At 39.9% G+C, this 21,902-nt stretch overlaps 1 protein-coding gene across 5 annotated transcripts in view; it reads right to left on the bottom strand.

Moving 5' to 3' along the window:
- The window catches only part of slc35f4 (solute carrier family 35 member F4), a 227,834-nt gene that overhangs the window by 23,128 nt on the left and 182,804 nt on the right, over positions 1–21,902 (bottom strand). For 3 of the 5 annotated variants that reach the window (XM_062968651.1, XM_062968650.1, XM_003225789.4), the window contains exon 2: positions 4,922–5,110. The exons of the other annotated variants lie outside the window; for them this stretch is intronic. In XM_062968651.1, the coding sequence (XP_062824721.1) occupies positions 4,922–5,110 (189 nt within the window). The remainder of the gene's footprint in view (positions 1–4,921; positions 5,111–21,902) is intronic. 5 annotated transcript variants of the gene reach the window in all.

A 21,902-nucleotide genomic window follows, 5' to 3' on the forward strand; every position in this document is an offset into this window, starting at 1 on the left:
TTCCAAACTTACTACATTATATATAAAATACTCAGGCAATAGGAGGTGATGAAAGCAGGAATATCTTTGTGAGTTCATGATACAGTAGAGTCTCACTTATCCAACATAAACGGGTCAGCAAAACGTTGGATAAGCGGATATGTTGGATAATAAGGAGGGATTAAGGAAAAGCCTATTAAACATCAAATTAGGTCATGATTTTACAATTTAAGCACCAAAACATCATGTTTACAACAAATTTGACAGAAAAAGTAGTTCAATACACAGTAATGCTATGTAGTAATTACTGTATTTACGAATTTAGCACCAAAAATCACGATTTATGGAAAACATTGACTACAAAAATGCGTTGGATAATCCAGAACGTTGGATAAGCGAGTGTTGGATAAGTGAGACTCTACTGTACTTAGGGACAGAGTAAATCTTCTGCAGGGGGAAAATCTTCTGAAGGATTGTTGTATGTTTTCCGGGCTGTATTTCTGAGAACACAGAAATGCTTGACCACTCCAACAACTATCATGTCAGACTACACAGAAAAGCCATTGAAATCCACAAGCATGTGGACAACTTCAACAGAAAGGAGGAAACCATGAAAATGAGCAAAATTTGGCTCCCAGTATTTAAAAAAACATCCAAAATCAGAACAGTAAATAAGGAGCAGCACTCTGAAAACAGAAGAATTCCAGACAGGAATCAATCATGGGCAGCTAACGACTCTGAACAAAGGATTTCCCCAGGCCAGGAGGTGAAGCTTGGAAGGCCATTTAATGCTAATGAAGGTGATTAATTACAACATTCACACTGGCCTCCAACAGACAAGAGTTCTTCCCCCAAACCAGGAACTTCCACAGATATATAAACCTTCCTTGCTTAGTTTCTCCATACCTCACAACCTCTGAGGATGCCTGCCGTAGATGTGGGTGAAACGTATGGCCATACAGCCTGGAAAACATACAACAACCCTGTGATCCTGGCCATGAAAGTCTTTGACAACATTTCTGAAGGGTGATATGGACCAGAAACGTTGCAAATTTCACGGAGTCTTCCTGGGGATAAATGAATCTAAATCTACACTACAATAATGTTGTTCATTGCTTCTGTTTGGCCTGCTCTCCTTCCATCCACAATTCAGAGATGATCTCCCTAAAGGTCTACAGAAAACAAAGGGAAGAGAAGGAATCCAATTTCTTCAGATTTGGCACCACTTATCACTTTCACAGGGTTAAAGAGGGTGGGAAAAAACCACATTTGAAGAAACACCTTTACACCTTCTTTAATGTGATCCCGGTGAGCCGGATTTGACCTTTTCTGAACATCAAAGATGGGTGTTCCTTTAGCTTCTTCTCCCAGTGTTCTCTGTTCTTCCACTTTTCTTCGTAGTTTGAATGAGATGAAAAGGATTTGTGCTTCTGGCACGACTGAGCCAAGCTGATTTGTGGAGCTTCCCAAGATCCAACCTGACTCGAAGATGTCTTCTTCTAATAAGTGACTAACAGTGGAAGGACTGGGTCATCCATAGAAGGTCTTTGGAGCCATGCTGATCTCCTGAATGTAATTAGCTCACCGTGAACATCTAGGCAAGACAACAACCCAACTACTGTATATAATCCAGTATAAGCCTAGTTTTTCAGCCCTTTTTTTTTAAAGACTGAAAAAGCCCCCCTCGGCTTATACTTGTCTGAGGGTCCTGGTTGGCTTATATTTGGGTCAGCTTATGCTCAAGAATATATGGCACGTTTATTATTTTTCTCTATTATTATTGGTATTATTACATTGATTATTTTTCTCTATTATTATTGGTATTATTACACTTATTATTTTTTCTCTATTATTATTGGTATTATTACACTTATTATTTTTTCTCTATTATTATTGGTATTATTACATTTATTATTTTTCTCTATTATTATTGGTATTATTACATTTATTATTTTTCTCTATTATTGTTGCTACTATTACATTTATTTTACTCTATTTTATTATTATTATTAATACATTTATTATTTCACTCTGATATTATTATTATTGCATTTATTATTTTACTCTATTTATTATTACATGTATTATTTTACTCTATTATTTATTATTATTATTATTATTATTATTATTATTATTATTGCATGTATTATTTTCCTGTATTTATTATTATCATTATTACATGTATTATTTTCCTGTATTATTATTAAAAGGATGCATAAGCACATTTGCATCGAAGAAGATGAGAATAATGATTTAATCAGAGTTGGACAATCATATCTTAAATTTGAGCTTTATGTAAATATTCAAAAACATTTAACCTACTGATGCCTCAATTAATGTACTTTTATTGGTACTGTATTATTTTATTTTATTTATTATTACATGAATTATTTTCCTGTATTTATTATTATCATTATTACATGTATTATTTTCCTGTATTATTATTAAAAGGATGCATAAGCACATTTGCATCGAAGAAGATGAGAATAATGATTTAATCAGAGTTGGACAATCTTATCTTAAATTTGAGGTTTATGTAAATATTCACAAACATTTAACCTACTGATGCTTCAATTAATGTAATTTTACTGGTGTATCTTTTTATTTCTGAAATTTACCACCCTCAGCTTATACTGGAGTCAATGTTTTCCCAGTTTTTTTTTTTGTTTTTTGGGGGTTTTTTTGTAAAATTAGGTGCCTCGGCTTATATTCGGCTCGGCTTATACTCGAGTATATATGGTACCTTTACCTTTAGACTCATATGTTCTAGTTCTAGTTCAAAGCAGATAATGTGGATTATCTACTTTGATAATCTGGATCATATGGCAGTGTAGAAGGGGCCGGAGTCTATACTACCATATAATCTAGTTCAAAGAAGACAATCTGGATCTTATAGGGCTTATATTCGGGACGGCTTATATTCAAGTATATACGGTACCTTTACCTTCAGACTCATATATTCTAGTTCTAGTTCAAAGCAGATAATGTGGATTATCTACTTTGATAATCTGGATCATATGGCAGTGTAGAAGGGGCCGGGGTCTATACTACCATATAATCTAGTTCAAAGCAGACAATATGGATCTTATAGGGCTTATATTCGGGTCGGCTTATACTCAAGTATATACGGTATTTTATCCATTTATCCGTTCTACCCATGAAAACTCCATCTCCACAACAGAAGAGAGGGCCAATCACAAAATGGCTATCACAACACACTACAGTCATCTCTCCACATTTGCAGATTTGATTATTCATGGATGTGATTCAAAAATGCTCTCTCTAGGAAGCTCTAGGTCCTCCAGTGTGATTCGGTGACCAGCTTTCAGCATTAGCTGCTTAGAAAATAATTTGATAAATCTCTCAGAGTGGGAACAGGTATGGAGGAAAAAACTTAAATTTACATATGCGGCGGAACTAAAGGAGAATTGGTACAAGCTATTTTTTAGGTGGTATTTGATGCCGGTAAGATTAGCTAAATTCAGCAAAGGGAAAGGTGATGGGAAATGCTGGAAATGTGGGAAACACAAGGGTGATTTTATACATATGTGGTGGAGGTGTAAAAAAATCAAAAAGTATTGGCAAGATATTCATAAAGAAATGGAGAAAACACTAAAAACATTTTTTTGATATAAAACCAGAATATTTCCTGCTAGGAATAACGGACTTTCAGATGGACTCCAACACGGAAAGACTTTATATACATGGTTACGGCGGCAAGGATATGCCTAGCAAAAAAATGGAAGACGCAAGAAATTCCTACAATGGAGAAATGGATGCTGAAACTTTTAGACATAAGAAACATGGACCTACTAACACAAACAATTTCACAGAGCAACCCGCCAAGGAAAAAAACAGACTGGACATGTTTAATAACAATCGTCGGCTCATAAGAAACAAGGGCATCGGCAGTTACAATGCTCAGAAGAGCACGAAATTGATTTAGCTATGCAGAGGATCTGGAAGGGTAGGGAGTGGGTACCCGTCAATATATATATATATATATATATATATATATATATATATGCACACACACACACACAAATATACTCATAGATATATATGTACGTGTGTGTGTATATATATATATATATATATCAGAGCTGGTCCAACAATGAGGCGAATTAAGCAGTCGCTTCGGGTGCCAAACATATGGGGGCGCAGTCGAGACTGCCTTTTCTGATGATTTGTTGTAAAACATGATGTTTTGGTGCTTATTTTGTAAAATCTTTATGTAATTTGATGTTTAATAGGCTTTTCCTCAATCCCTCCTTATTATCCAACATTTTTGCTTATCCAACGCTTTTATTTTTCAGTGATTGTTTTTTGGGGGAGCGCCAAAATTCTGTTCGCCTACACTTGAAAAATACCCAGGGCCGGCTCCGATATATATATATATATATATATATATATATATTCTCTTTTTTTCTCTTTTCTTTTTCTTTTTCCTGCTTATTGTATTTGTTCCCACACTTTTTATGTACAGTAGAGTCTCACTTATCCAAGCCTCACTTATCCAAGCTTCTGGATAATCCAAGCCATTTTTGTAGTCAATGTTTTCAATATATCATGATATTTTGGTGCTAAATTCGTAAATACAGTAATTACAACATAACATTACTGCGTAATGAACTACCTTTTCTGTCAAATTTGTTGTATAACATGATGTTTTGGTGCTTAATTTATAAAATCATAACCTAATTTGATGTTTAATGGGCTTTTCCTTAATCCCTCCTTATTATCCAAGATATTCGCTTATCCAAGCTTCTGCCGGCCCGTTTAGCTTGGATAAGTGAGACTCTACTGTATTTGGAAAACTATAAATAAAATGTTTTTAAAAAAGAAAATAATGCTGGAAGGTCTAGAAATCCCTACAGAAGTGTTTCCATGGGCATCTGGAAGCACACTGGAAAGTCTTGGGGAGCCTCTCTGGCGTGCCTACCTGATCTGTTCTGCCTCTCTCCTCTGCCGTGCCGACAAAATCCAGAGGGACTCCGACTCTGCAGCTCTAGAATGGGAGCAGCAGAATCTTCCACAGCGGAGAATGGGGAAAGCTGCCTCCGGATGCCACGCTGTGCCCCGGGGCAGTTGGCGCCTGGCTTGCATCGGACGACAGAGGATTGGGAGGCACCTGGGGAGAAAGAGGTTGCATCAGTTTGGTGGGCAGCAGAGTTGTCGTTCATACAAAACTTGGGGGACAGGATATATTTTTGAACCGGAACCAGTGACTGCTGGTGGCTTCCGCATCAGTGATGCACGCAACCCATTTTTATATATATATAAAAGGGTAATGAAATTTCGGCCTAGGACAAAACAACAAAACTACACATCCCAGAAACACTAAACTTGGCAGCACAACCCCTCATCCATGCCTCTACGTTCATACAACAAAAAGAAAAGAAAAATAAAGTCCTAATTAGAGGGAGAGGAATAATTGTTTTTATCCAATAGCTGCCAGTAAAAAGGCTAAGCTCTGCCCACTTGGTCTCCTAGCAACCCACTCAGCCCAGGGGACAGGCAGAGTTAGGCCTCACTTAGGCCTCTTCCCCATCTATATATATAAATGAGTGATGGCATCACGGCGACCAACAAAACAACAAAACTACAGGCCCCCCAACCTCGAAATTTGACAACACAACCCATCATCCATGCCACTAGGTTGATACAACAAAAAGAAAAGAAAAATAAAGTCCTATTTAGAGGGAGAGCAATAATTGTTTTTATCCAATTGCTGCCAGTTTAGAGGGCTAATCTCTTCCCACTTGGTCTCCTAGCAACCCACTCAGCCCAGGGGACAGGCACAGTTAGGCCTCACTTAGGCTTCTTCCACAGATTATCTAATTTGGACTGGATTATATGGCAGTGTAGACTCAAGGCCTTTCCACACAGCTATATAACCCATTTAGAATCTTATATTATCTGCTTTGAACTGGATTATCTTGACTCCACACTGCCATATAATCCAGCCTTCCAAGCAGCAAGTCTATTCCTTTGTATTCCAGCTCATCAAACAAGGATTCCCATAAGAAGAAAATGGCCAGGCTTTGAGGCTGCAAGGCTATTCACTGCTATTCCACCTGGCCAACAAAGCATTCCCATAAGCCACAGCCACAGCAACGCGTGGCCGGGCACAGCTAGTTGCCTATAAAATACAGATTATCTGATTTTAACAGGATTATATGGCAGTGTAGAATCAAGGCCTTCCACATAGCTATATAACCCATTTATAATCTTATCTGCTCAGAGTCAGACACGACTGGACTTAATGTCAGGGGAAAACCTTTACCCCTTACTTTAACTACCACCAATTCCTCAATACTTTATTTCCCATACCACCATACTTCGTCACAGCAACGCGTGGCTGGGCACATCTAGTTGGTGTTATAAAAGAGTTCTCCAAGGTCCTGAACCCATTCAACACCTTGGAGAGCTCTTTGTATAAAACCCAGTGTGGATTCACAACTCCACTGGCATGAACTGCATCTACACTGTAAAACTAATGCGGTTTGAAACTGCAGTTACTCCATGTCATGGAATCACAGGATTTATAGTATAGGATTTATAGAATGCACTGCCAAAAGAGATCAGGCATTCCCCTGCATTATCCAATTTCCGTAAGGAACTGAAGACCTGGTGGTGTTGGCAGGTTTTTGAGTAATTACATTGGAATACCGCCGCTTTCTAGGCCTGAATATATTGCACAAGATTTATCTAGCCTAAAATGATAAATTTTAATATATTGGGTTTGTGGTTCCCGTCCCCTTGATTAGGTCATGTAAGTGTTATTTATTGCTATATAATTGTATTGTTTTACTTTGCTTAATAATGTGTTATTATGTTGCTATATAATGTACTAGCTGTGCCCGGCCACGCGTTGCTGTGGCTTAGTCTGGTGGTGTTGTTCAGTCTACATTAGGTTGTATTGATGCTGTGACCTCCACCCTTCTTTATACTCACATTAGTAGTAGTATTTGAAGTCTGTTACCTTCTTCAATTTTTGTGTTGATTGATAATTGCTTGAGATCCCTGTTGTCTTTGGTTTGTTGTTAATTGTAATGTCTGATTCTGCTGAGTGCGGTTTATATTTTTATTGTGGTACAATAGTCTTTTTTTTGTTTTGCCTGTGTAGGTGTTTATTATTATTGTTGTTGTTGTGGTCATGAAGGTTGGATAAGTTAGATGCTACTGTATTGTTTTTTGGAGGCCCAGTTTAGCACTGACTGACCTCTCAGCCTCAGTGCCTGGCTGTTTCTTGCCTGTGATGGTGTTGATTCTTATTGTTGTTGTTGTTGTCACTGTTATTATTGTAATTGTTTTTTTGGAGGCCAAGCGTGAATGTAGGGATTGGGGAGGTGGATGAGTTGTGTTGTCAAATTTTGTATTTGTTATAGTCACAATGCGTTGTTGTGAGTTTTGTGGGTCCAGATTGTGGTTTTCTGGTGTGGTTGTGTTGTTACAACTGAGAGGTAAGGATTTTGTGTTGTGTTGCCAAGTTTTGTATTTCTGGGGCGTTTAGTTGTGTGCCAAGTTTTGTATTTCTGGGGCGTTTAGTTGTGTTGTTATAGTCACGATGCACTGTTGTGAGTTTTGTGGGTCCGGATTGTGGTTTTGTGGTGTGGTTGTGTTGTTACAATCGGGAGGGAATGCTTTTGCATTGTGTTGCCAAGTTTCGTATTTCTGGGGCGTTTAGTTGTGTTGTTAGAGTCATGATGCGTTGTTGTGAGTTTTGTGGGTCCTGTGTGGTTTTGTGGTGTGGTTGTGTTGTTACAACTGGGAGGCAAGGCTTCTGCATTGTGTTGGCAAGTTTTGTATTTCTGGGGCATTTAGTTGTGTTGTTATCGCATGATGCGTTGTTGTGAGTTTTGTGGGTCTGGATTGTGGTTTTGTGGTGTGGTTGTGTTGTTGTAACCTGGAGGCAAGCCTTTTGCATTGTGTTGCCAAGTTTCGTATTTCTGGGATGTTTAGTTTTGTTGTTATAGTCACTGCGCAAACAACTTTATCATTTTATATATATAGATGTGTTGTTTTTATGATTGGAAACCGCCCTGAGTCCCATCCGGGAGATAGGGTGGTATATAAATAAAGTATTATTATTATTATTATTATTATTATTATTAGTAGTAGTAGTAGTAGTAGTAGTACAGTAGTAGTAGTAGTAGTATGGTGAGGCACCAACACTGACAGAGTAGGGTAAAGGCTTTGCAAAACTGCAACTCACAGGATTCTATAGCATTGAGTCATGGCAGTTGAAGTGGTGTCCTTCTATAATATAAATGTACCGGGCCGGGCTGTGGCGCAGCTGGTTAGTAGCCAGCTGCAATAAATCACTACTAACCGAGAGGTCATGAGTTCGAAGCCAGCCCGTGTCGGAGTGAACACCCGACCATAAAAAATAATAAATAGCCCCATCTCGTTGTTGACCTAAGCAACCCGAAAGATAGTTGCATCTATCAAGTAGGAAAATCTAGATACCGTTTATGCGGGGAGGCTAATTTAACTAATTTACAACACCATAAAAATCGTCCAGCAGCATGCAGAAATGAATGAGGAAGCAATCCATCAAAAGGACTCGGTGTCACAGTGGACGATGAAGAAGCAACTCCCCCTGTGGCCGGAATCGAGCATACCCTCAAGAAACCTGGAAGCTGGAGAAAGTGTGTCTTTGTCTGTGTGTCTTTGTCTCTCTCTGTCTCTATGTTAATATGGCATTGAATGTTTGTCATGTATGTGTACATTGTGATCCACCCCGAGTCCCCTTTGGGGTGAGAAGGGTGGAATATAAATACTGTAAACATATAAATAAATACCTATGAAAGCCACCAGCCAGCACTGACTTCCATTTCTAGAAACTCCCAGCCAACATGGACAACATTGTTACTAGATTTCACTGTAACCTGATTATCCTATGTACAACATGATAATGTTTGTTCAGCATTTTTGTTTGGTTTGCCAAACTCAATGGCCATCTTGGGAACTTTGGCCCAAAAAGTAACAGTTATTAAGCTGTGCATGAAAACAACTGGAACAATTTTGAGTTTTTTGTTTTGTTTTTGCAAAGTCCACCTGAAAGCAAAACACGTCACTGAAAGAGCATTGGGGGAGAACAGGAAATGCATATTGCAGAAATCAAATATCTTCTCAGCAATAAAAGTGCCTCATTATGCTCATTTCAAGGTCCAGGAACCACCTTTTCAACATCATGCCATCATTTGTACTCTCACTAAGAACGAAGCCCATCAGAGGTGAATTCCTATAAATGCATGCAATTATTATTATGGTGACATACCATGCATACTACCACCTTGGTACATGTGCACCAGAAAACAAGAAAATGATTTTTACAATAACCTATTCAAAGGATTTCCAATAACCTTTCCAACAAGGCAGATAACTCTTGCTGTGGATATATTGATCACCTAGAAACATAGAATATTTTAGAAATTAATCTGGTACCAGAGGTTTTGCTCCATGGCTCGTGTTCACATTAGCCCGTGCCTTCTTATTCAAAAAGAAGAAAGAATTACAAGACACTTCTCCTTGGTGGTGCAGTGAGAAGATATCTCGTGATCTTCTCATGATGGCCATCTTGATTCATGCCAATAGTCCACGTTTCCACAGAAGTCTTTCTCAGACTTCATTTTCAGTCTTTTCTTCCCTTGAAAGCTTTAAGACACCTATGAGTAGCACAGCCATGGATTTCTTCATCTTCTGTGGTGGTGATGGTCTTCTAACTTTAGCAAATGGGTTTTGAATCTTGTGGGACATGTCCGATAATAGTCCAGCCCATGTGAACAACCTTATCATGACCTCCTTCTGATGCAGATAGAAAGTCTGAAGATAAAGAAAGCATCAACTCATGTTCCAAAGAACAATGTTGCAGAAGCAAAAGAAGGTTCTGTTCCAAAGAAAAGAACTAGCAAAGCCACTGCTGAGGATTCATTGCCTAAGAAAACCCTACAAAAATTCATGGGTTCGCCATAAGTCAAAAGATGACTTGAAGACATACACTTCAGAGTTGACCTAGATATTGTGGAGCACAATATCCTTTTGGGAATCATCCTGGACTACTCAAGTCTAAATGTAGTTAGATAGATGATAGAGTTAGATTGAGGGAATCCTTTCCCTGTTTCCAAAGCATGCTCAGATAGGCTTTACTGTGTTTCGTGTCAGGGTATTGTGAATTGTGTGAAATGTTAAAATCAATCTAGGCTGTTAGAAATGCCTTCTGTGTTAGTTTCGGCAAGGCATTTCAGTAGTTATGGAGTTAATAAGAACCTACTTTGATTGACGTATCACAGGACCAATGGGGTCAAGTTTGTTTGACCGGGACTTCCTTCTTGATCTGTGGAATGCAGGGGAGTGTCGTCTGTTAGTGTGTGTTCGGCGTGAGCATTCTCTGGAGATGGACTATGAATGCTATGCTCTGAAGCCAAGGAGACACAGCCATGTGTCTAGGATTTATTGTGAATAACTGCAACTGTAAATAGTTATGTAAATAAAGTTAAACAACAGTTGGATTTCAATTGACCCTTCGCCTGCTGGAGTGTTTATTGACCAGTGCTGATTCTCCGCATGGGAAGACAGCCTGGAGAAGGAGGTGAGACTGGGATGATGATTTTTGGAACCCACTCTGCACGGCAACCAGGGTCTCACCCCACCGTCGTTCCCCTGACATTTCACTCTATCCTGTGTATGTCACATCCCTTACTTTGAAGTTAGTAGAAATGTGAATCTTTAGGGACACTAACTTCCCATTGGTCAGAATGTCTTTTATGGCCCCAATAAACTGGACCATGAGGTTGGAACCATTTTGGTTCTCTCTTCTCCCTTTGTTCTTCAAGCTAACAAGAAGCATCTCACCATCTCTTCTGGCAAGATGTAACTATTTAGATGTTTGTTATTTTTCCTTTCTTATTTTTCCTTAGAAACCAGTCTAGAGTAGACTAGACAGCTCCCAAGCCTTTCTATCTACAATGGAGTTCTTTTTACCTGAATAAATACTTTTTGAACTTTTATTGAGACTCTGCAGTCCATTGCAATCCTAAATGGTCAAAGGCTTCTCTTTGCTCACCCCGTGTAAATAACTGTTGCATTTGAAAGCTTTGCTTTTGCTACTCTGCTGATTTTGGTGGAATCTCCCCCAGAGAGGGTTGAATTGAGTCTAACCACTCAGAGATTACCACAACAATCTGGGGATTCATTGCCTAAGAAAACCCTACAAAATTCATGGGTTCACCATAAGTCAAAAGATGACTTGAAGACATACACTTCAAAGTTGACCTAGATATTGTGGAGCACAATATCCATCCCTCTTCTCTTATGCAATCACAAGAGCAATGACACCATCAAGCTTCCTCCCTTCCTGTCTTTAACCCAGTTCGATGTTGCTGCTTGCAGGTCCACATCTTCACAAGAACTCAATAAAATATGGCAACATACTTTAAATAGTACCTGTCCTTCTTCCTACCTTCTCTCTCTCTTTTTGAAGGAACAAATGTAAACTTGACCCACAAATGGACTTTGCATAATTGAATGAGGCAGTTTGCACTTGTGCTAAAAATGGCAGAACTGGAGATATAGTTGCTTCAGCAGAATTCAGCTCAGAAACAACTTGGAGGAGAAAGGGATGATGACCCACTGCAGAACAGCCCAACCTGTTATTTACGAGGGTTGAATGAAAAGTAATGCCTCCACCTTCGTTACTTGGGTGTGGATGGGAATATTTTAATAAATCAAATGCAGAATTGATCCTTAAAACATGCTCTTTAACTACCACTATTCACTTTTCCACATAATCACCAGACAATTGGATACATTTCTGCCAACAATGAACAAGTTTTCTGAAGCCATCATGGAAGAAGTCGACACTCTGTTTCCGCAACCGGCGTCTCACAGGACCCATCGTGCACAGATCTTCCGACAGCCAAGCAAAGCAATAATGTGACCCACACGTTCTTGTGAAATGCCGATTATGCTTAAAATTTCTCTCTGAGTGATACGACGATCGTCCTGAATCAATCTGTCAACCTTTTGCTTGTGAAACTCGGTGGTTGCTGTCACAGGGTGTCCAACTCTTTGTTAGTTATGCAAATCAGATGTTCCCGCCTCAACATCTTTAAACTTTCTTGCCCAACGACGCACAGTATTCACATCAACACAATCACCATAAACAGCTTGTATTCTCTGATGGGGTGCCACCTTTGGGGTGACACCTTCTGCTGTCAAGTATTCAGTGACTGCACGTTGCTTAAGTTGCATTGACTGACCGTCTGCGCAGGGTTCCATACTTTGCACTTTAACAACACAACCATTCAATGCTAAGGCTTCCCACCAAATGGAACTAGAGGAGAGGAGAGTCTACTGAACAAGCCGGTACCTGCCACATACCAGTACTGCCTTCTGTTGAGGAGTTACGAAGGTGGAGGCATTACTTTTCATTCAACCCTCGTATTCACATTTCTATTTCTATCACCTTTCCTTCCCTTCCATCCCTTTCCTTTTGCAATGAACAGGAGGCATCAATCTGCCCCTAGGTTTGATTGCCTCCAGTTTGGTGACCCTACTTGATCTGCAAAAATGTTTTCCCATGATGTTAAGAGAACAAGAGTGCATCAATATTTTATTGTGCTGGTGCCAGCAAAGCCCAAGACAGTGTCTTTTCAGATCGCCGCATCTCAGGGTCTTGCAAAGATGTGCTCCGAACAACAAGGCGATGCGCCGCATTCCAGACGATGCTTCTAAAGTCATTTGCCTTTTATGCATTCCCCACCCTCTCCGGCAGCCTCTCCAAATGCTCCCAGGGTCACTTGGCAGTTTGTACAGACAAATGAGAGGGCAGCCAAGGCAAGAGAGGGCAGAAAACATCTGTCATGCATCAGGAGCATCGGGAGCTGCTTTATGCCTACTCTGATAATTTCCCCCTTTTAGGCCTATAATGTTTGCTCCAACTGGCAGTGGCTCCCTTGAGATCCCCGAGAGAAGAGAGATTAAAGTCTCTCCAGCCGAAGAATTTAGCAGTTTCAAAATGCCAGTGCTAGACTGGCTCTAGGAAACATTAAACTGTCTTGTTGTAACAGCTTCACCAGCTATTGGTCCTTTTCTGGGAACACCCCAAATGGCTTAGGTTCACACATCCCAAAAACCTGTATCTCCCTATGTGAGGTTGCACAAGTCTCGGGATCTTTAAGAGTTTGTTTACTGAGTGAAAGGTTAATGATCATATCACCCTTCACTCTTCTTTTCAGCAACCTATGGCTAGTTAAAATCTGTGCCAAACATACGAGAGTTGAATGAAAAGTAATGCCTCCACCATCGTAACTCCTCAACAGATGGCAGTCTTGGTATGCGGCAGGTACTGGCTTGTTCAGTAGATTCTCCTCTACAGTTCCATTTGATGGGAAGCCTTAGCATTGAATGGTTGTGTTGTTAAAGTGCCAAGTATGGAACCCTGCGCAGATGGTCGGTCAATGCGACTTAAGCAACATGCAGTCACTGAATTCTTGACAGCAGAAGGTGTCACGCCAAAGGAAATTCACCAGAGAATGCAAGCTGTTTATTTTGATTGTGTTAATGTGAATACTGTGCTTCATTGGGCTAGTCTATCGGAAGATCTGTGAACGATGGGTCCTGTGAGACGCTGCTTGCGGAAACAGAGTGTCGACTTTTTCTGTGACGGCTTCAGAAAACTTGTTCATCATTGGCAGAAATGTATCCAATTGTCTGGTGGTTATGTGGAAAAGGGAATAGTGGTAGTTCAAAAGCACATTCTAAGGATTATTTCTGCATTTGATTTATTCAAATATTATTTATTTATTTATTTATTTATTTACAGCATTTATATTCCGTCCTTCTCACCCCGAAGGGGACTCAGGGTGGATCACATTGCACACATAAAGGCAAACATTCAGTGCCATGACATAGAACAGAGACAAGACGCAGGCACCAGGCTGACCTTGAACTCATGACCTCTTGGTCAGAGTGATTTGTTGATTTGTTGCAGCTGGCTTGCTTTCCAGCCTGCACCACAGCCCGGTCTTATTCCCATCCAAATAAAAAATATTCCCATCCAAACCCAAGTAACTAAGGTGGAGGCATTATTTTTCATACAACCCTCGTACAACTAAAATCCTCCTGAGAGACAGAGATCCAATCTTAGGTTTAAAAAGGCTCCAAAGAAGTAGAGTCCACCTTATGACAAAGTCTATTTCATTCCCTTACACTCAAGATGTTCCTACCAATGTTTTAGTAGAATTATTTTTCTTGTACAATCTGACTCCAACATTTGCAGGTATATCTTTTGCGCATTTTCATCCCTGGATTTGATTAATTTTTTGTCTCAAATAACCTCTAGGTCAGGCATGGGGAAACTTGGGCCCTCCAGGTGTTTTGGACTTCAACTCCCACAATTCCTAACAGCCAGTAGGCTGTTAGGAATTGTGGGAGTTGAAGTCCAAAACACCTGGAGGGCCCAAGTTTCCCCATGCCTGATCTAGGTCCTTGCACTGGATGCTGACCACAGAGTCACGTTGTATTTGTCGTTATTACACTTTTGCAGCAGTCTTGCACTCCTTTGCCCTTGTAAAAGTGGAGGACCCATTATAATTTGGATCCATTCCTTCATGTTTGAGTCTCTGGAACTGCAAAAAACAAACTTGCTCCACTTTCTAGATTACATCCTGCAGGTATTTTAAGATAGCTATCACATCACCTTTCACTGTTCTCTTCACCAAGCCAAGCATATTCATCTCCCTAAGTAATTTCTCACTGGATACAGTTTACCGCGCTTTGGCCATTTTGGTCGCCCTCCAGTTTGTCAATATTTTTCTTGAACTGTGATGCCCACAACTGGACACAGGTAAGGTTATTCCCGATGAGGTCTGACCAAAACAGAACAGAGCGGCACTCTTACTTCCCTTGAGCTGGACACTATACTCCAAGTGCCAAGCTTTCTCCTAGAGCTGCAAATTGCACCAAAGTCCCAAAGATCCACCCCAATATCAATGTGGTGCAGATGATGGACACTTAGGAAGAAAGTATTCTGTGTCCTACTCTCCAGAGCAGCAGAAAACACACTTGCTCCATCTCCAGTATGACTTCCTTTCAAATATTTAAGCCTGGCTCTCATGTCTCCTCTCAATCTTCTCTTCCACAAACTAAACTTACATACCTAGCTCTCTAAGCCACTCCTCATAAGTACAAATACAGTAGATCCATATTATCTTCTGGTGTTTGGTTAGAGAACCTACCCCTATCAATCACAAAATCTGTGGATGCCCAAGTCCCATTATATATAATGGTTCAGGGAAATGGTGTCCTTCATATAAAATCACAGTTTCTTTGCCTAATTTATCCATACCTCACAACTTCTGAGGATGCCTGCCATAGATGTGGGCGAAACGTCAGGAGAGAATACTTCTGGAACATGGCCACACAGCCCGAAAAACATACAACAACCAATCACAGTTTACTTTTTGGATTTTTCTTTTCAAGCTACAGGTTCAGTCTGTGGATGCTGAATCCATGGATACAGAGGGCTGACTCTAGTTGGGAAGCCAGATTTATAATATTCATAACAATGTGGTATTCATGTTTACATTTGTGGAGTTTTTTTTCCAAAAGTACCAAATCCATCTGAACATATTTTACAGTAATCAAAATAAGGGATTTCATACGTTTTGATAGTTTCAATATGTACATAATATTATATTCTCAGTCAACAATCCGTTGCTGCCTATAACTCATTTTACTTTTCTTATTTGGTACCTTTTGGAAACAAACACCACAACTGTGGAACCATTGTTATGATTTCAAATGCTCCCCAAAATCTACCATAACAGCAACCTCATGAAGTAATGAGAGATCTATTACTTCATATGCCTCACAACCCTGAGGATGCCTGCCATAGATGTGGGTGAAACGTCAGGAGAGAATACTTCTGGAAAATGGCCATATAGCCCGGAAAACATACAACAACCCTGTGATCCCGGCCATGAAAGCCTTCAACAACACAATGGGAGATCTATTCCGGAGCAGGAGGACATTTCCAGCTGCCTCTGCCTGCAATCAGCAGTGTAACAATCAGAAGCAGGATCCCATCACAATTCCTCATCTCAGTGCAGAAGAGAATTGGCAATATCACGGAGCTTCATCCCAATTTCCAGCAAAACATACCTGCATCACTTGATAAAGCTGCTGCCTATTATGGTAGGCTTTGGGGGGTTATGTCAAGAGACGATACACAGTTATATGCATTTGTAACTACAACTGTAGTGTAGGATTTCAGTCAGGGTTTCAATGTAAACCTTCATGATTGAGGATGAGAAGTTTTATAGGTTTTATATCGCTACTCCAGAGCAGCTCCCAAATGCAATGAAACTATAGGTATGAGCTTCACTCCTACATGTTAGAGCTGAGCTGTCAAAGGCAGCAATCAGCAGTGGCAAAAACAATCTATTCCACTTATGTTTGACCTCAATTTCCAAGGAGCTCACCAAGGTGCTGAACTCTTTCTTCTCTATAGGCTTAGTACATTGGCTACTCAGTCAGGTTCATTGTTAGTTCAGATCAGTCAAGGATCAGCCATTGAGAACATTACAGGTGGCTACGATTGGCTCCAGTTGAATTCAGGTTCATACTTGCCATAAGAAAGGCTTGACATCACATTAGTGGTATAGAATCCTAGTGTTGGAAGAGACCCCAAATGCCATTCAACCCGTACCCATTCCACCATGCAAGAATCCATGAATGAGCGTGGCTGACTGCAAAATAATCTTCTTATAAGCAGCTCCTTGGTTGCTGAACCGATTCAGCCATACCTGAGTTTTTGTTTCTATCTGTCCTGATTCCTGCCTTCACTTATTTTCCTGCTCATCTTCCCTATTTCTTTCTGCATGGAAATGTCAAACTGTGGTGAAATGATCATATTCTGATGTACCCCAACAATTACTGGATTTTTACTGGATTACTGGATTACTGGGCCTGGGCTGTGGTGCAGGCGGGAGAGCAAGCCAGCTGCAATTAACTGCAATGAATCACTCTGACCAGGAGGTCATGAGTTCGAGGCCTGCTCGGAGCCTATGTTTGTTTGTCTTTGTTCTATGTTAAATGCATTGAATGTTTGCCTATATGTGTAATGTGATCTGCCCTGAGTCCTCTTCGGGGTGAGAAGGGCGGAATATAAATGCTGTAAATAAATAAATAAATAAATTTTTGCTAATCCATTCCTCAGACTACATTCATGAAGACAGCTATACTAAACATAGTTCCAACAGGGGAATAACAAAGAATCAAGGTCCTCTCTCAAGGAGACAAGCGTGCACCTTTCCACTCACAGAGTTGGGTGAACAATGCTGCTTTGCTGTTAGGGATTCCTCTTCTTCAGGAAAGTGTTCATGAATCTAAGGGTGAGTTGGAATCTGAGGAGGAGATTTTGCAAGTACCCACTTTTCAGGAGTGTGATGTCCCATGGCCCTCTGGGTCGTGACCCTGGCGCCATTATGGATCAGAGTGATGAAGAAATGGGATTTCTGCCGTTTCAACAAGAGGCTGTTCCTTTCCAGATGCCTTTTGTTGACAATTCTAGCCCGGAGCTCATTAAAAAGGACCTTGAACAGGCGCCTATTCCCAGCACCTCTCCCCCCTTTGCGAGAAGGGAGTTTTGGGAAGCTAGCCGCTCAGAGAAAGCGCAAACACGAAAAAGCGCCCGATTAGCGGCCAGAGAGAGTGCTAATTAGCTCGTTTCTCCTGAGAGTTCTCAGGGAGGATCGCATCTGGACGAAGATGTTGTTTCAGTTCTTTTCCCTTGGGAAAAGGAGCACTGGACACCTGCTTTGTAGAAAGATTTGAAGTTCTTTAAAAGTTCCCCGCACTGGGTAGTCCTTGCGGAGTCAATGTGTGAATTCAGAGGATTAACTTCACTTCCAGCCAAGTGTGGACTGCGTTTAAGTCCACTGCCTTCCAGCCTTTTCGTGCCTTGCCAAGCCGTGTTCCTTGCCTTGCCTTGCCATGAATCCAGTCTTGTTTTGTCGTGCTGTGTATCCAGCCTTGTTTACAGTTTCTAGCCTTTGGACTTGTTCTGAACTCTAGTGAAAGACTTGGACGTTTTCCCCACTCAAACTGCTTGGAAGTTTGAGTGCGTTTCGGTTTTTTGGATTACAACTTTAAACTCTAATATTATATATTGGACAATATATTACTGGACTATATTTGACCTTTCCTGAAAGGTCTATTGATGGACTATACTTTCTACTTGTTTTCATTTTAATTCCTTAATTCCTTAATAAAGATATTAGATTGTTTATTGGCCTCAGTGTATTGGTTTCCAGTGCTCACGCAGCCAGGGGCGTCACAAGGAGAGGCGAAAGCAAACAGAGCAGAGATGTCTTTCAGCTGGAATAGCTGCCAGAAATACATCTGAGTAATTAGGAACTGCCCGAGCAGCTGTGAGGGGACTCAGGGCTATAAAGCAGAAGCAGGTGCAGTCAGCTCTTGCTGGTAACAAGCTGACTCTTTGCTCCCCTTGTGCCTGCTTCAGGTCTCATCTGGGAAACTGCTCCTAAGGATTTATTGCTGTTTCTTTGTCTGAAGTAAGACTGCTATTTGATTTGGAAATTTATCAGAGACTAAGAACTGTGTTTGCCCTAAGACTTCCTTGCTTCCTTTTGCATTATTCCACTGAGTGTGCTGTTCTTTAGGTTTTGCTGAAGTAAAGCAGTTTTCATTTACTTACCACAGTGTTTTAAGGCTGTTCTTGAAAGACAAAACAGGACATTTGCAACACTGTGCAACTGAAGGCAAAAAAAGTCAAATGGGCAATTGCAGTGCACAATGCACATCTTCATGTGCAATGCCGGTGACATCACATGTTCAGTTCTACTTCTGCAGCTTTAAATTGAATACCTGTGTTATGCGACGGCCGGAAGCTAAGCACACAAATGTCACTAACAAGTTGCCAATCTGTCTCCTGTTTCCCATGTGTATTACTATTTAAAGTATTTGTTTATATACTGCCCTATATCACAAAATCTCAGTGAGAACATGAATAAAATGATATGCAAATCTAAAGACACTGAGAATAATCCAAACACTCCAAAAGCTACTTGTTATTGGAAAAACTAAGAAAGGAAAGTTTATATATCTGTGGAATGTTTTTTAATCCCACCCTGGACATTACACAGATATATAAACCCCACTTGCCTAGTTTCCAACAGACCTCACAACCTCTGAGGATGGCTGCTACAGATGTGGACAAAATGTCAGAAGAGAATGTTTCTGGAACATGGCCATACAGCCCAGAAAACTCACAGCAACCCAGTTTACTGGTAATTCCGGATGCCATTAGATGAAATGTAAAACCAACTATCATAATAATTATGGTATTTAGAGATCAAAATCAAGACTGAATCTACACTTCCAAATAATGCAGTTTGAACTGCATTATATAGTCAGTATAGACCCATATAATAGAGGCTAGACTCATCTAATGCAGTTCAATGCAGTACAAAGTGCATTATATGGGTCTACAGTGACCAGTTCAAACTGCATTATTTCGCAGTGTAGATCCAGTCCAAAAAGAAACGAGGTTCTCCTAAATGCATATAATAATAATGTTACTTAGTCCAGACAAAATGCCAAACCAAAGTCTTGGAACGATTACAGTTAAAAGCAGCATATACCCATTAGTCATTGATTTTCAGTTGTCAGGTGTGGTTATTAAGTACAGTAGAGTCTCACTTATCCAACATAAACGGGGTGGCAAACCGTTGGATAAGCGATAATGTTGGATAATAAGGAGTGATTCAGGAAAGGTCTATTAAATGTCAAATTACATTATGATTTTACAAATTAAGCACCAAAACATCATGTTTTGTAACAAATGGACAGAAAAAGCAGTTCAATACATGTTAATGTTATGTAGTAATGACTGTATTTATGAATTTAGCACCAAAACATCACAATGTATTGAAAACATTCACTACAAAAACACTGACTACTAAAAGGCAGACTGTGTTGGATAATCCAGAATGTTGGATAAGCGAAGGTTATTATCTACTGTAAGATAATAAGTTAACATGTATCAGTCTTTCTTGGATGAAGAAGCCTCCCCATAAAAGGCCCCAAAACTCCCCAAACTAATAATTCCTCCATTATGAAAAAACATCATTCATTATGCAAAAGAACCTCTCCAAAGCTTATTTCATTCTGATTGAATCTCTAAAAGTAATGATGTCGCACTTCATTGGTATAAAGGCAAAAGCAATGAGCTACATGATTCTGAAAGCATTGCTTCCAAGCGCTGGTTATATTTAGGGCTCATCCAGTGTTTCTTTCTCTCACCTTGCATTCAAGCTCCCTTGGGCATCTCACTTTTGACCTCCGTCTTTTGAAAATTATGTTAAGGATTGCTTAGTCCTTTGTAGGAATGTACTTCTTGGCTAATTTTATCCTTGAAGGAAGCAATGACTCATTTGAACCATTTTTATACCGCTGTGAGAAATCCTTTTAAGAAAACTGCGCCTCTTCTGAAAACAATTCGCAGTTCGGCACCTATTCTGTGCAAAATTCACGCAAGGCGCTTTTGTACAAAAAAAAATATACTGTATGGTGATAATATTATGCACAAAAATATTGTTTCCTGCACAGAATTGTCTCCTGTGCTTTCTGCGTACAAATTTACAAAATTTTATGTGGAATTTCTTTGCAAAGTAAATAACTACAGTAGAGTCTCACTTATCCAACACTCACTTATCCAACGTTCTGGATTATCCAATGCATTTTTGTAGTTAATGTTTTCAATACATCATGATATTTTGGTGCTAAATTCGTAAATACAGTAGTTACAACATAACATTACTGCGTATTGAACTACCTTTTCTGTCAAATTTGTCATATAACATGATGTTTTGGTGCTTAATTTGTAAAATCATAACCTAATTTGATGTTTAATAGGCTTTTCCTTAATCCCTCCTTATTATCCAACATATTCACTTATCCAACATTCTGCCGGCCCGTTTATGTTGGATAAGTGAGACTCTACTGTACATCTCAATTTCATGAAGATTAGATTTTCAAGCTGTGAAACTTCTCAGGAATGCAGGATCTGATTTGTCAGGATTTTCCAAAATTTGGAATTTTTTTACTCATGTCAGAAGCGACTTGAAAACATACTGCAAGTCGCTTCCGGTGTGAGAGAATTGGCCATCTACAGAGACGTTGCCCAGGGTACATCTGGATGTGTTACCATCCTGCTGGGAGGCTTCTCTCATGTTCCCGCAAGCTAGAGCTGACAGATGGCAGCTCACTCCATCTCACAGATTCAAACTGGCAACCATCAAGTAAGCAACCTAACCTTCAGATCAGCAGTTAAGTCGGCACAAGATTTTAACTCATTAACTCCTTATGTTTGGGGTAAGGAAGAGGATATATATATATATGATCACAGAATCATAGATTTGGAAGAGCCTATATGGATTTCCTGCAAAAAAGATCAAATACGATTTCAAATATCAAGTATTGATTTCAAAGAATTCTTCCTAGCTTGTTCGGTGCATATTTGGGAACAACTTCAATAACATCAACTTGCTTAGCTTAAATAATTTTCGATGCACAAAACTGCTAGATGAATTTATGTTGCTCTTGACGAGTTGTGCTCCTTTGCCATGTTTTTTAATACATTTTCCAGTCGGCTGAACAATCTCTCAGCTGAGGAAACAGTAAGGAGCACTGCACAATATGGTTCTAAGGACGAGGCAGATAGTGGCAAATATACTTTACAGGATTTGTTATAAAATGCATTGAGAAGTCAGTGTTTTACAAAGTCGCTTTTTTGTCTCCTGTTTATCTCACGTCTCTGGACGATCTGTCATATCAAGATCACCCTAATCATATAATCGTAGAATCGTAGAGTTGGAAAGGACCACAATAGT

This window comes from Anolis carolinensis, chromosome 1 (assembly GCF_035594765.1).
Source record: "Anolis carolinensis isolate JA03-04 chromosome 1, rAnoCar3.1.pri, whole genome shotgun sequence".
Lineage (NCBI taxonomy): Eukaryota > Metazoa > Chordata > Lepidosauria > Squamata > Dactyloidae > Anolis > Anolis carolinensis.